At 40.4% G+C, this 13844-nt stretch overlaps 1 protein-coding gene across 7 annotated transcripts in view; it reads right to left on the bottom strand.

Moving 5' to 3' along the window:
* Positions 1–260: 260 nt before the first annotated feature.
* Positions 261–13844, bottom strand: part of Aak1 (AP2 associated kinase 1) — a 186856-nt gene continuing 173272 nt past the window's right edge. For all 7 annotated transcript variants that reach the window (XM_070004473.1, XM_070004472.1, XM_070004475.1 and 4 more), the window contains one exon: positions 261–8306. In XM_070004473.1, coding sequence (XP_069860574.1) covers positions 7177–8306 — 1130 coding nt within the window. In that variant the 3' untranslated portion in view covers positions 261–7176. The remainder of the gene's footprint in view (positions 8307–13844) is intronic.

The following is a 13844-nucleotide window of genomic DNA, read 5'->3' as shown; positions in this document are numbered from 1 at the left end:
GGCATCCCTGCACCTTTCAGCAGTGGCTCTGTGAGTTCAGCATATTGTCAGCTCTCCCTGAATCCTGTTAATTTAAGATAAGCTTATTAAAGTTCAGTCAAATGTTTTTCTGTGGGGGAGGAGGTAGGCATGAAGTTCTCCCTTCATGCAGAGTTCCAAAATTCTTACTAAAAATGTATCACAAGGCTTTGTACTAACGTACTAAGGTATTTATGTTTCCCTTGGATCTTAGGACAAAGATAAAACACAATATATGTCACTTAATTCAGTCCATTTAATAAAGTATATAGGAGTTTACAACAATTATTCATAAAAACTATCAGATACTTAGATCACACCAAGAGTTCAATAACATAAATCCAATAGTCTGCAAATAAGAGGTATTGCAAAAACTGTTCAGATTGACTTTATGGTCTTTCCTTTTCTTTCTCTTGTTAACAGCCCTTGAGATTGTACACATATTCTTTTCCTGAGGCCAGATGACCTCCACAATCCAGGGAGTGGTGTAGACCTCCTTCTTCTGTCAACTCCAAATATTGACAGTGGAGAGTTCACCTTTTCTTCATGGAATGAGTAAAGTCCTTGGCCATATTATTCTGTTTCTATCCCCTAAAAAATGATACTCAACATTCCCTCACAGGAGCATCTTGTAGGCCTTGTAGTGTCCAGTCACTGCTGCCCTCTCAATGCATGCACAAGTCTTTATGACCAGCCCCCATCGGCCTTACTTTGGACTGACTTCCTTGGGAAGGAGGCTCAAGCAATGAATGTCCAATCTCTCCAAACTGTTGAGAACAACTCCAGTTCCAATTTAAGAGGTTTTGGCAAAAGGACCTGAATTTACTTGTGTCACACACCTATGATCGTTTCTTAGTATTCTGTGGATGCCTTTATTAAAAGGGTTGAGTTAATACCATGGAAGAAAACATAAGGGTGTATATGTGTGCATACATGGACACAAACACACAGGACCACACACTCCATTCACACGAATAAAACTTTCATTTCTGAGTGAAAAGGCAGCACTATTTCCCTTTACCCTCAAACTCAAGGTGCTGAGGATTCAATCGAAGGCCTGATGGATGCTAAACATGTCTCTACCACTGAGCTCCACCTTGAGCCTTACTGCATGCTACTTTAAATGATGTTGGTATAAACCATTTCTACAATTCCTTGACTAAAGGAATCCAAAAGATCCTTTTAGCATGTGCACTTGGTTCTACTACAATGGTGTGTAAGTAACACTGACTTGATTTCAAGAATAGTATCAACTTAAAACTGCCACACATACTTAGGAGACTGCTGTGATCGTTTAGACTAAATTTATGGAATTACAAGTTATGGGAGTAGTTGACTAAGCCATGTGTAGTTAATAGCCATTTTCAGTTTGCTACTCTAGAGTTCCTACACACATTTTCTTGGCCCAAAATTCGAGAGTGCCCAGGCCTAGATCAAGGTTGACAGCTGCCTTTAGGTTGTATCTCGTGAATAAAGCTGGGTCCTACCAACCATCTACAATTAGTTTCTACAAGTCCAAAAGAAATGGGAAAGGTGAAGCATTTTATTGTTATTTGGGAGATTGTCAAGGCTGAGTTAAACTTAAGAATAAACTTTCTAGTAACAGGGGAGACAACAAAAGATCAGTACGATGATTCAATCATACTTCTTCCCATCCATTTACTGCACTGTTCAAAACAGGGAACTGCTGAGTAAGGAAATTGGGAACAAGAATGAAAAAGGTGAGCTAGGAAGACTTTAAGGGACAGAACGAAAACAACTTCCAAACAGATACTTTTTTATTTTTAAACATTTTGAAAATCCTCCTTGAGTGAACTTTGCATTAACAAGTTTTCAAGTGTTCTGGTGGTTAAAACATAGCAACACAAGTATTAACTGACAAAGGTAATGGACAAACTAAGAATTCAAATCACATGATTCCACTTGAAAATCTTCAGTATTTTAGGCAAGGACTAGCACTAGAATGCAGGATTGTGAACATCAACGAAGCATTCCTGCCTTCTACAGTCGCTTCTCCACTTTTCCAGGGTCCCACGTTCCATAGAAATCACTGGGAATCCAAACTGATAGATGACTTGAGATGTTTTTCAATCTCTATCCTAAAGACAGTAGAAACTAGCATCTATTTGTTTCTTTTTTAAAGGGACTCAAATGATTGTATTTGAAGTTGTATACTTCCTGCTTAGGAGAGCATTGTATCTCATCCCTCTCAACTTCCTATAATAAAGTTTCCTGTTTGATGAATGCATACACATTACATATTTGATTATTTTTCTTTATGGAAGAAAAATACAGAATGTCTCATTAGATTATTTTGGTGACTATACTATACTCAAACCTGCTACTTTCTTTAAACATCGGCGAAATGTCTACCAAGTAGTTGAAAACACCAATGTGCACATATTCTATAAAGTACTAAATATAGGGGGCCCCTAAGAGATGAATATTTTCCTGTATGTTTAGAGTTTTTTTTTGTTGCCAGATGTAGACACAACATGGGCTAGTAAACATATACACACCAGCCTGAGATTTTCAACTTATCAGTAAGTGACTTCACTAGATTCCCTTAGGTACTGCCAGAATCTAATTGTGTGCATCTCATTTTCCTTCCTTTTTCTTCCTCTTCAGTAGTGGGGCTTGAAACTGGGCTTTGCACTTTATGCACGCCCTATACCATTCATCAACCTCGGAAAATAGGGTCTCACAAATTGTCCAGGACAGACTTGAACTCCTCCTGGGATTACATTTGAACCCCCATACTTGGCTCTGTTTCTAATCGAACTAAACATTTGGAGCCAAAAGACTGTATGTCAGCTAACAGGCATTATTTTTTTTCTCTTTCTTTTTTTGTGCTTGGGATCAATCCCAGAGGCTCACACATGATAGGTAAGCATTCTATCACTGAGTTCCACCCCCAGCCCAGCACATTCTTTGAGTTCATCAATACATGTTGTAGCACAATGCTTTGTCTAAATATATTCTGGCTCATTGCTTTGCACTGGAAGGTCAAAAAAATCCATTATTTCCTATTTCTTATCAAATGTGTAAAGCAAATTAACACATACTACAAACTAAAACAAGACAGTATCTTACTTGCCATGTATATTACTTTTCCTCTTTAATATTAAGTTGTTACAGTATAGTTTTCATTACTAACTCCATAGCACCTCAGTACTTCTAATTCCTTAAAATGAAGATGTCTAGATTCCCAAACTCAGAATGATTTCTCACAAGGACACTTAATCTTTGGTTGTTTTTGGGTTTTGTTTTTGTTTTTTTGTTGGTCATGGGGCCTGAACTCTGGGCTGGGCACTGTCCCTTTAGCTCTTCAGCTCAAGGCTAGCGCTCTATCATTTGAGCCACAGTGCCACTTCTGGCTTTTTCTGCTTATGTGGTGCTGAGGAATTGAACCCAGGGCCTCGTGCATGCAAGGCAAGCACTCTACCACTGAGCCACCTTCCCAGCCCCAAGACACTTAATCTTTAAATGACACACTTACTCTACATGACCTGAAGACAAACACTGACAGGACAAAAACAAAACAAAAACTTTACCATAGCACTGGTCTTCAAAATTTGACAATCATTACCTAATAATTAATGTAATCCACAAACCAAAATTTCTTCCTGTATCACTTTAAAAAAAAGGAATTTGCATTGGTTGAATTCCTATTTAAAGATGGTATACAGTTTCTAACCATGGTGTGTCTCCAGTAAAGATTTTAAAAAGGGGAGGGGGAGTTAAGGTTAATAGTTCCATGCTTCACAAATGATCCATAAAACAAAATCATAAATTCATTTTGACTTGCACCTTAATAATTTAAATGGTTCATTAGGACATTAAATAAGCAAAGGGAGAACATTTTGTAGGCCTGTTGCTGAAGTGACCCTAAACACAAATGGCTTAGAATCATCTCTTCTTATTTCCCTTCTGGAGACAAGGTGTTACTAGGTATCCTAGATGGCCTGGAACGACCATGTTGCTCAGGCTGACCTCAAATCTGCAGTCCTCTTGCTTCAGCCTCCCAAGTGTTGGGTTACAGGCATCTACCACCACGTGAGATAATCTCCCAGTTTTAAGTTTCTCTTCTAAAGAGATGGGCGTCTCTGTTTTGCCTACTTTGACCCTAAACTCCTGGGTTCAAGCTGTTCTCCTTCCTCAGCCTTCCAAGTAACTTGGTGGTTCGGAAGCAGACACTTTTCCACTTTAGCCATGTGCTCCACTTTTTTTTTTTTGAGATAAGAGCTCTCTCTCCAACTCCAGGCTGGCCAGGACTATCATCATCCAGCTTGAATTTCTTTCTATAGTTGGAATGACAGGTATGTACCATCATGAGGAAAAATTCTCTGAATGAAAATTTAGTATCCACCACAGTAAAAGTCAGGTTTCTGGTATGGTTGAGACCTCAATTGGAAAAACCACTGTTGTATAATTGACAGAGTGTCAATTATTTAAGTTCATCTTTTAACCTGGACATTTGAAATAAGTGAACAGTAAGAAAAAAATTGAAAAGTTACTGTTCTTACTTCATCATGAAGATCCACACATTTTTTTAATGCTGAGAATTGAACCCAGGGCCTTATACATGCTAAGCATGTGCCCTACAACCAAGTTACACTTCTCTTGCATTAGAGCTTAGCATTTAGGGTCAATTCTCAATGAATTTTCAATCATTCTGTGTGTATGTGGCTGGGGGAGTGTGCTTATATTCAGGGTCTGAGTACAAGTTGTCCCTTACCTTTTTTGTTTAAGACTAGCACTCTACCATTTTACCTATAATTTTATTTGTAGCTTTTTGCTGCTTAGTTGGGAGTAGGAGTAGCACAGTCTTTTCTGCACAGGCCAGCTTTAAACTGTGATCCTTAGACCTCAGCCTTCTGAATAGGTAGGATTACAAGTGTGAACCACTGGCACCTGGCTTTCCAGTCATTCTTAAATCACTACCCTGGTTTGGTACACACTCTCTCAACTTCCCCAGCTAGAAGAGAAATCCCTGACATCTAGAAGTGGCAGGCAGCTGTCAAGTTTGATACTGATGCAGCATACCTTCATTTCATAGAATTTTCTCCACAGAAATCTTCCTGTGGAGATCTAGCATTTATTTTAAGGCACTAAAAATAAAGGGTATGAAAAAATTAGTAATCAGGGGCTGGGAAGGTGGCTCAGTGGTAGAGTGCTTGCCTTGCATGCTTGAGGCCCTGGGTTCGATTCCTCAGCACCACATAAGCAAAAAGAAAAAACCCGGAAGTGGCACTGTGGCTTAAGTGGTAGAGCGCTAGCCTTGAGCTGAAGAGCTGAGGGACAGCGCCCAGGCCCAGAGTTCAGGCCCCACGACCGGACCCAAAAAAAAAAAAAAGAAAAAAGAAAAAATTAGTAATCAATCACACCTTTCTAGAAATAAAAGACACTGTCTGCTTTAACATAAAGAAATTAAAATAATTTTTAATGGCTAGCTAAGCTCTTTTTCATCCTCCCAGACAAATTCATGTGCCTTAGATTCATATTTTCTCAAGGCAGAGAGAAATATGAAAAGGATTCAGAAAAACAAACAAGCAAATGTGGCTGGAAGCCGAGTCTCATGATTAATGAATTTCATAAGGATAGTACTGAGTTCATGTATCCAGGGAACAGTAACAAAGTGCTTTTTATCCCCTAGTCCTATAGCTTGAACTCAGGGCCTGGCAGCTGTCCCTGAGCTTTTGTGCTCAAGGCTAGTGCTCTATCACTTGAGCTACAGCTCCAGTTCTGGCTTTTTTTTGGTAGTTTTAGTGGAGATAAGAATCTCACTACTTTCGTGCCCAGGCTGGCTTCGAACCACGATCCTCATCTCAGCCTACTGAGCAGCTAGTATTACAGGTGTGAGCCAATGGCACCTAGCTTCTTTCCATTGTTTTAAGAGGAAAACATTTAAGGACAATTTTTAATGATACTACATAAATAGAATTTGTTAACAGCAAAGAAAAATTTCGAGGAAAATAAATCCATTATGTAACTTGTTTCAGCAGAATTTTCCTCATACCTTCGAATGAATTCAATCTTGCCTTGAAGGGGAAAAAACCCAGCAAAACCCAACATCAATAAAAACAGGGTTCAAGTTAATTAAATCAGCAGGCAAATGCCAGTAAATGAGTGATTTGATAGTGGAGGTAGGTATGGGGGTAAGATTTACCTAAAGGAAAAATATTTCCTGCACACGTGTGCACACACACACATATCCATGCATGTCCATGCACCACACATAACTGAATATCTAAGTTTAAATAGTATGGATGTGGAGAAGGCCCTATCCACCTGACTGTATGTATGCCTATATAAAAGAGATCTGACACACTATATACCATAGTCACTCTTGCAGAAGGGCCAGCATGGCTTGCACACAGACCAGGAACAGATCCACAGCCACCTTCGAGAGATGCTGGTTCTATAGGAATGAATAGTAGCTGCAGAATTATACTTCCTAATGTGCAAGATTTTTTTTTTTTTGTTGGTTATGGGTCCTGAACTCTGGGCCTGGGCACTGTCCCTAAGTTCTTCAACTCAAGGCTATCACTCTACCACTTGAGCCACAGCTCCACTTCTGGCTTTTTCTGCTTATGTCGTGCAGAGGAATTGAACCCAGCCCTCATGCATGCAAGGCAAGCAGTCTACCACTGAGCCATCTTCTCAGTCCTGTAGGATTTTTTATATTGCTCTTCTTTTTAGAAATCTCCCCATTCCCAGAGTATTTAATTGGGCCCTGGAAAGATTAACTAACTCTTCAAATAGCTATGACTCAGAACAGGAGCTTCAGGAATTAAAACTAGCAATACTATGGCCCTTGGAAATTAGGGGTAGAATATTCCTGGATTAAAATTTTCTGGGTGGTGGGAAGAAGGAAAAAAAAAACAAAACAAAAACAAAACCAACAATGAAGAGTTCTGGAAGGTGGTCCAGAAATCAATACCAACAAAAGAAACAAGCATAACTTAAAAGGGCTTCAGGTAAGTGTCACTGAAACTGAGTTTGCTGACGTGAAGAGACTGCTTGGATGCAGGAGACTGAAACAGAGTAACTGATACTATTACTTCTTGAGAAGGCTCAGCTAGGAGTGGTGTGGTGGGTACTGATGGGGTGATGGGGTGGGGTGAGTGGCGTCAGGCCTCAGGCTCCATACTGCTCCTAAGGTTTCTGCTTGCCTGCTTTAGAAGGAAAGGGTGCTAACGCAAAGGGATCAGAAGCAGGCAGCTCCGTAGTCCTGGAGGAAAGGGATGTGATGGAAACAGAGCCAGCTATTGACTGCTTATTGGTTTGAGAGACAATTTTGTAGGCAGCAATGGGCTGAGCTTCTGGACTTGGCTCGTCGTCTGGGCTATAGTGACGAGAATATTTGGATAAAGATTGGGGTCGGAATGGTTTGCCAGCCACAGGGCTTGAGACAGCTTCTTTGTGGGGTTGAGGTCCTTTGTTTCTGTCATTTGGATGGCCCCCCGATTCCATGGAGGATCCTCTGGGAGAAATGCTGTCAAGATGGTCTGCTGCTTGCACAGGATGGGAAGGGAAGTTAGATTGTTGCACAAAACTAGCTATGGAATACTGAGCTTGGACAGTGGTGTATACTGCTCTATCAAGACTTGAGAGAAGAGGAACATCACCTGTCTGACTGAGGAGACCTGCAGGCAGAGGCAGCTCCTGCGAGGAGGCCTGAACAGCTGGTAACTCCTCCATGCTTTTCTTCTTGGTAAAAGGAGCTCTTAAGAACACGTCCACCTCCTCTGGCTGGGAAGAAGCCACATTGCCTTTAGAGAGAAATGGCGCTTTGGAGAAAATGTCCATGTCATCAGTTGGAATCCTTGAGCTCCTGAAGGGAGCTGTGGCAAAAACATCTGGCTCATTGTGAACATCGGTGGTTGACTGTGTGAGGGGCTGAAACTGATTCTTTCTTCCACCTTGTGCCACTCTGCCTTGCTCAGTAGAGACTTCAGATGGAGTAAAGGGAATGGCTCCTCCCAGCTTTCCCTGTGGAGGCCTACAGCTCTCATCTTCCTCTTCAGACTCCAGGAGGAGAGGTCGAGACCCACTGCAGTCCAGCATGTCTCCCTCCAGGTCAGTCCCTTCCTCTTCACTGCTGTGGAAAGAGCTGTTGCTTGAAGGACCATCTCGGGCCAAGTAGTCAGATTCTAAGTTGTTCTGAGTCTTTGCACCAGGTACGCTGGAGGGGTCTGGATACAGGGGAAGGCCTTTAATGCCCGTTGATTCTTTAAAGTGCTCTACAGTAATTACAGGGCAGGGATTGGGCTCTCTCTGGAGACCTGGAAAAGCACAAAATGCAGAATTAATGTGTAGGTCAGTTCAACTCTTTGGGAACATTTAATGGTCAACCCATGGCAGAAACATTGTGGGACCAAATAATAAATGTTGAAAATGGAAAAGAAAAAAAAAAAAGTCAAGCAAGGAAATTGCACACAGACTGGAACACAACCAATCACCACCTCACAATTTTAGAACATGATAGGCACATGTGCAGGAAAGGAGATGAAGATGTTAGGCACACAGACATTCAGCATAACTATGCAATGCTCCTACTGGTGGGGTCAGCCACGGACACCTGCTCTACCTGGCACTGGCTCACAATGGAATGAAAACAAACCCAGTCACTCATCTCCACATATACCATGACAGTTTTGGATTATGTAGAAACAATGTCTGAGGATGAACTCAATTCATTATCTTGGCATGTGGCCATTTACTCCACAGCTGAGGATCAGACCCTCTGAAAAGAAGCAGAGCATGGCTGCTGGATAAATGCAAATTTATTTGATGATTTACATCACAAGCACTATTCACACAGCACAGAGTGCCCAAATGCAAATACTGAAGGTACTTTTGAAGGGAAGCATACAGAATCAAATCATAGTAAATAAAATCACCTTCAGCTGGAGTTAGCCTGGAATTTTGTTTTCAGTCTTCTCAGCAAAAATCTCCTTTGCTTAAATGAATCCATCATTACGTTCTTTAAGCAGGAGTAAAATGCATGGGTAATTAGGAAAGTATTAGCAAACTCCAATATATGTCTACTGCTATCTAGGTAGAGGTGCCTCAGGGTACTCTGGCTTTTAAAATCAAAGAAACAATTATCAGAATGCAAGAGAGCTTACCTTCCAAGAAATATTAGCAGGTTAGAAGTATGTCATTGGGCACATGTTAGCAAGAGGGTAGGAAAAAGGCATATGTAACTAAGCAAGAAGAATCCAAGTTGAGGGGAAATGTATCATTTAATCATGGGCTCAATAAAGAGATACCACTGTAGTTTCCCAACCCACCAGGTTAAAAATATTAGGGACAAGGATTTGGACCTCTGCACAGATGGAATTTAAGCATCCCTCCCCCACATGGGCCCTCTTCCCTCCTGGGTAAACTATTAGCTTGTAGAAATTTCTGCTAAATATAGTATCCCCTGCTCTTGAATTAAACACACAAGAACACAGGACAAGAGGCATCAAAATCAGTTTATTGGGAAACCAGTCATTTAGAGAGACATTACATTGTAAAGAGAAAGTAGAGGGATCTAAACATCTTAATAAAAAATATTGTGTTTTTCTGAATACTCCTTTTTGCAATTTTTTAACAGTTCTGACTTAAATATAGTTTTCAAAAAGAACAAGTGGGTTTGTTTTTAACTCATTTAAATTTTCCTTTCTCATGGTTTGAATGCATTGAAGTGGATTCCAAATTCAAATTTTAAGCCATAATCTGTAATATTGCCAAACAGCTTTCAGAATAGTATTTGAAGGATGAAATTTTGAAGAGAATAAAACTTTTCTTGCATTACAACTATAACAAAACTGTGAATTTAAGTATTAGGAAAGCATCAGTCCACTGAGAGGAAATAAATGGAACACTTTTTCCTTTGCAATATGTATGGATGCAATTTCTCAGGCTAAAATACTGATATTATACTACAGTAGGTCTCAATGAGACTCAGATAATTTGGGGGTAAAGGGCAGATCAATTGAAATGGGAGCAAAAGTTTTCTAAAATAAAATTCACCAAGTCCTAGAGAGGTAGAAGAGGATAGCAACAGTATAATAAAGTTTTCAGTTGCCAAAATTAGGGCACAATTTCTCATCTTCTCAAACTATCTTGAATGTTAATGCTATACTAGTTTTTGAAGAAAAGCAAACTGTCTTTTAGAACAAAACAAACTTGGAAAATTTAGCCAAAACAAGGGCTAATTCTGGCATTATATGGGTTAGTAACAATAACAAACACTACTTTGAATGGAGTCAGTGCACTTGAGAATTTAAGTTAAACTTAGTCAAACCCACATTAGTACATACAGGGACTGCCAGAAAGCAGTAGCTATCTATTATCTATTCACTCAGAAGTTTTTTAGATGTCTGCAATGCTAGATTACATTTGTATTTGTATGTGTGTGTGTGTGAGTGCCAATACTCAAGGTCTCAAACTCTTGTTTGGCTTTCCCCCCTCATGGTTGGTGTTCAACCACTTGAGCTATGCCTTCAGTTTTGGCATTTTGCTGGAGATATGAGTCTCCTGGTTGGTCTGTACAAGGTGGCTTTGAACTGAATCCTCAGATCTTAGCCTCCTGAGTAGCTGAGATTATAGGTGTGAGGTAGTGGCCCTCTGCCACAATGCTAATTTACATTTTGAGAGCTGTGAAGAACCAGGGAAAGAGGGGTGTGTGTGTGTGTGTGTGTGTGTGTGTGTGTGTGTGTGTGTGTGTGTGTGTGTGTGTGTGTGTGTGTGTGTGTGTGTGTGTGTGTGTGTGTGTGTGTGTGTGTGTGTGTGTGTGTGTGTGTGTGTGTGTGTGTGTGTGTGTGTGTGTGTGTGTGTGTGTGTGTGTGTGTGTGTGTGTGTCCATCCAATACACAGAATTAGACAGGTAGGAAGAACATGCCTAACCCACCATAATTATTTCTGTCAAAAAGTAGCCTTTTGGTCTGGAACCCAGGTAGAAAATTCTTCAACTCACATATTCTGTAACCTTCATAGTGAGTAATGGGCTAAGCCACATTTAAAATTAGCAACAATGTTTCAAAAACATCATAATCTCTAGACTTCTGTTCTTAAAAGAAGTACCACAGCCATTCCCCACTTCTCTTTCAGCATTAACTTGCCTTGATAGGCTGAAAAGTATAGTCAGTAGATTTTTCTGAGGCAGCCAAGTCTCTCAACCTTCCCATTCTTTTTGGAGGTCCTGAGTAACTGTGCTTTTGCAGCTCTCCAGGCCTATTACTCTAAAGGCCAAAGATGGAAAATACGGTAAAGCCCCTATTTCTATATGCCCACAGGCAACCAAGGCAGTTAAGAGGAAAGATTCCAAACAACTAAATAGAAGTTATATAAAAAATCTTGCAGGGTCTAGGAATGTGGCTTAGTGGATTAGAGTGTTTGCCTAGCATGCATGAAGCCTTAGGTTCTATTCCTCAGTACCACATAAACAGAAAAGGCTGGAGGTGGTGCTGTGGCTCAAGTGGTAGAGTGCTAGCTTTGAGCAAAAGCAGCTCAGGGACAGTGCCCAGGCCCTGAGTTCAAGCACCAGCCCTGGGAAAGAAAGAAAGAGAGAGGCGGGGGAGAGGGGAAGAAATGAGAAATAAATTTTGCTGACAGTTAAAGATCTTTGGGGAAATATGTGAACGTGTTCTTATAGGAAAAGTTCCATGTGTTGCGTGAATGGACTTTTAAATGAGCACAGCCTTGTAGAATGAAAAACATGCTTGTAGCAGTCTGCTTACTAGTAATAAAAGATTCACACCAACTTAACTTCATGATTTGATATAATTTAATATAATTTCTCTGTTAAATGGAATATATAGCAGATATGACCACAGAGCTCAGAGAATTAAGCTCAGGACCTGGCTATATAGTCTGCAAAAGGCTCTTACTTCTCATGGAGCCTAAGATAGGCTCCATGTTATTGTTATTCTCACTAATGGGTCTTTTTTTTTTGCTAATGGGTCTTTTGATTTTGTTGTATCACGTCTGTTTAAGCCAGTAAAAATCTTTTTCATGCTCTGATGCAATACTGTGTGCCAAGTTAAAACATACTTTTCAGAACTTCTAGGGTTAACTCTGTATTAATCTAGTCAAGGCCACAAGCTATGTAGATTTAAGAATTCATGTTCCTCAAGTAGTAACTAAAGAGTCTCCAGAAGTACTTGATGGGTTGGCAACTACCCATACTGTCCCCTATTAACTTCTTCTTTTTGGCTGGTCCTGGGGCTTGGACTCTGGGCCTAGGCTCTATCCCTGAGCTCTTTTTGCTCAAGGCTAGCACTCTACCACTCAAGCCACAGCACCACTTCTGGCTTTCTCTGTGATTTAATTGGAGATAAGAGTTTCACAGAGGGGCTGGGAAGGTGGCTCAGTGGTAGAGCACTTGCCTTGCATGCATGAGGCCCTCGGTTTGATTCCTCAGCACCACATAAACAGAAAAAGCTGAAAGTGGCTCTGTGGGTCAAGTGGTAGAGTGCTAGCCTTGAGCTGAAAAGCTGAGGCACAGCGCCCAGGCCCAGAGTTCAAGTCCCACAACCACCACCACCACCAACAACAAAAGTCTCACAGACTTTCCTGTCCAGGCTGGGTTCAAACTGTCATCCTCAGATTTCAGCCTCCTGAGCAGCCAGGATTACAGGTGAGAGCTATCAGTGCCTGGCTTCTATTAACTTCTGAAGTAAATGAAAGTGCTAGATGATTTGGGGATGGAATGACCCAGAAAATTTCATCTGTATGACATAGACTACTATCAGAGTACTCTCCAAAGAACTGAAATCTTAACATTTAAATTTCAGGGTGGATATTTCTTGATGAAGTATGTCAAGAGTTTTACTTTTCTCCACAGCATGAGATTAAAAAAAAAAAAAAGTGACTGGGATTATCCAAGTCATAACTCTTGCCCAGAGTCAAAATAAGGACTTGGGAGTATTGGGCAGCCTTTTACAGTAGCAAGTGAATAGAAAGCCACATTTTCTTTCACAGATCTTCAAAAATCTGGCACTAATTGAAATTCACAAGGTTTTTGTTTAACTTTTTCCTTTCTTCTTTCCTTTTCTTTTTTTTTTTTTCAGAATTGGGGCTTGAGCTCAGGGTTTTGGGAAGGTGGCTCCACTGCTTGTGCACATCTCCAGCACTTTTTCCTTCTGATTATTTTGTGAAACAGTGTCTTATTCTTTGGGTGGTCCGGCCTTAAACTACAAGGAAGCCTCCTGAGTAGCTAGGATTACAGCATAAGCCACCATACCCAGTCTGAAATTCAAATCAATGAATTAAAGGATGTACACCAAACTAATTATTTCTGTACACTTTTGGCTTCAATCATAACTTCAACTACTTGATTCTATCATCTGTTGGATAGCTACAGTAAACCCCAGAAGTGGAGGGAGACCAGTACTTGTCTGGTGATACTATGTCTCTCCCTCTCCAAAGTTTGTTCACAGGTATGTCATTCTGTTTGACCACAGGAAGTTTTATTCTTGGCCATGACTCATTATAATGCCTTTAGTATGTTTCTCACACATGTCCACTATACTTACTGCCGCTCAACAATGTGTTTAAATTCTTTCTTCAAAAGTGGGTTTTCAGCTCAGGAAAACAAGCAACTATTTTGTTACTTACATCTCTAAACATCATATGGTCATTTGAACAGATAAAAGTCTTTATTCCCCTGTATGTTCACATAAGAAAGTTGTTTACACACTTGTCATTTATACAATACTTGTGAAGCAATGTTCAAATTTCACATTTTTACTGTGTAAGATACTTCATATACATCTGTCTGTCTTCTTGGGGAGGACAGATTCAAGACTTATGGTAAACATACATCCAAG

The sequence above is a fragment of the Dipodomys merriami genome, unplaced genomic scaffold (assembly GCF_024711535.1).
Source record: "Dipodomys merriami isolate MVZ:Mamm:240054 unplaced genomic scaffold, mDipMer1.0.p SCAF_63, whole genome shotgun sequence".
In the NCBI taxonomy this organism is placed as follows: Eukaryota; Metazoa; Chordata; class Mammalia; order Rodentia; family Heteromyidae; genus Dipodomys; species Dipodomys merriami.
This window is presented reverse-complemented; position numbering and strand designations above follow the sequence as displayed.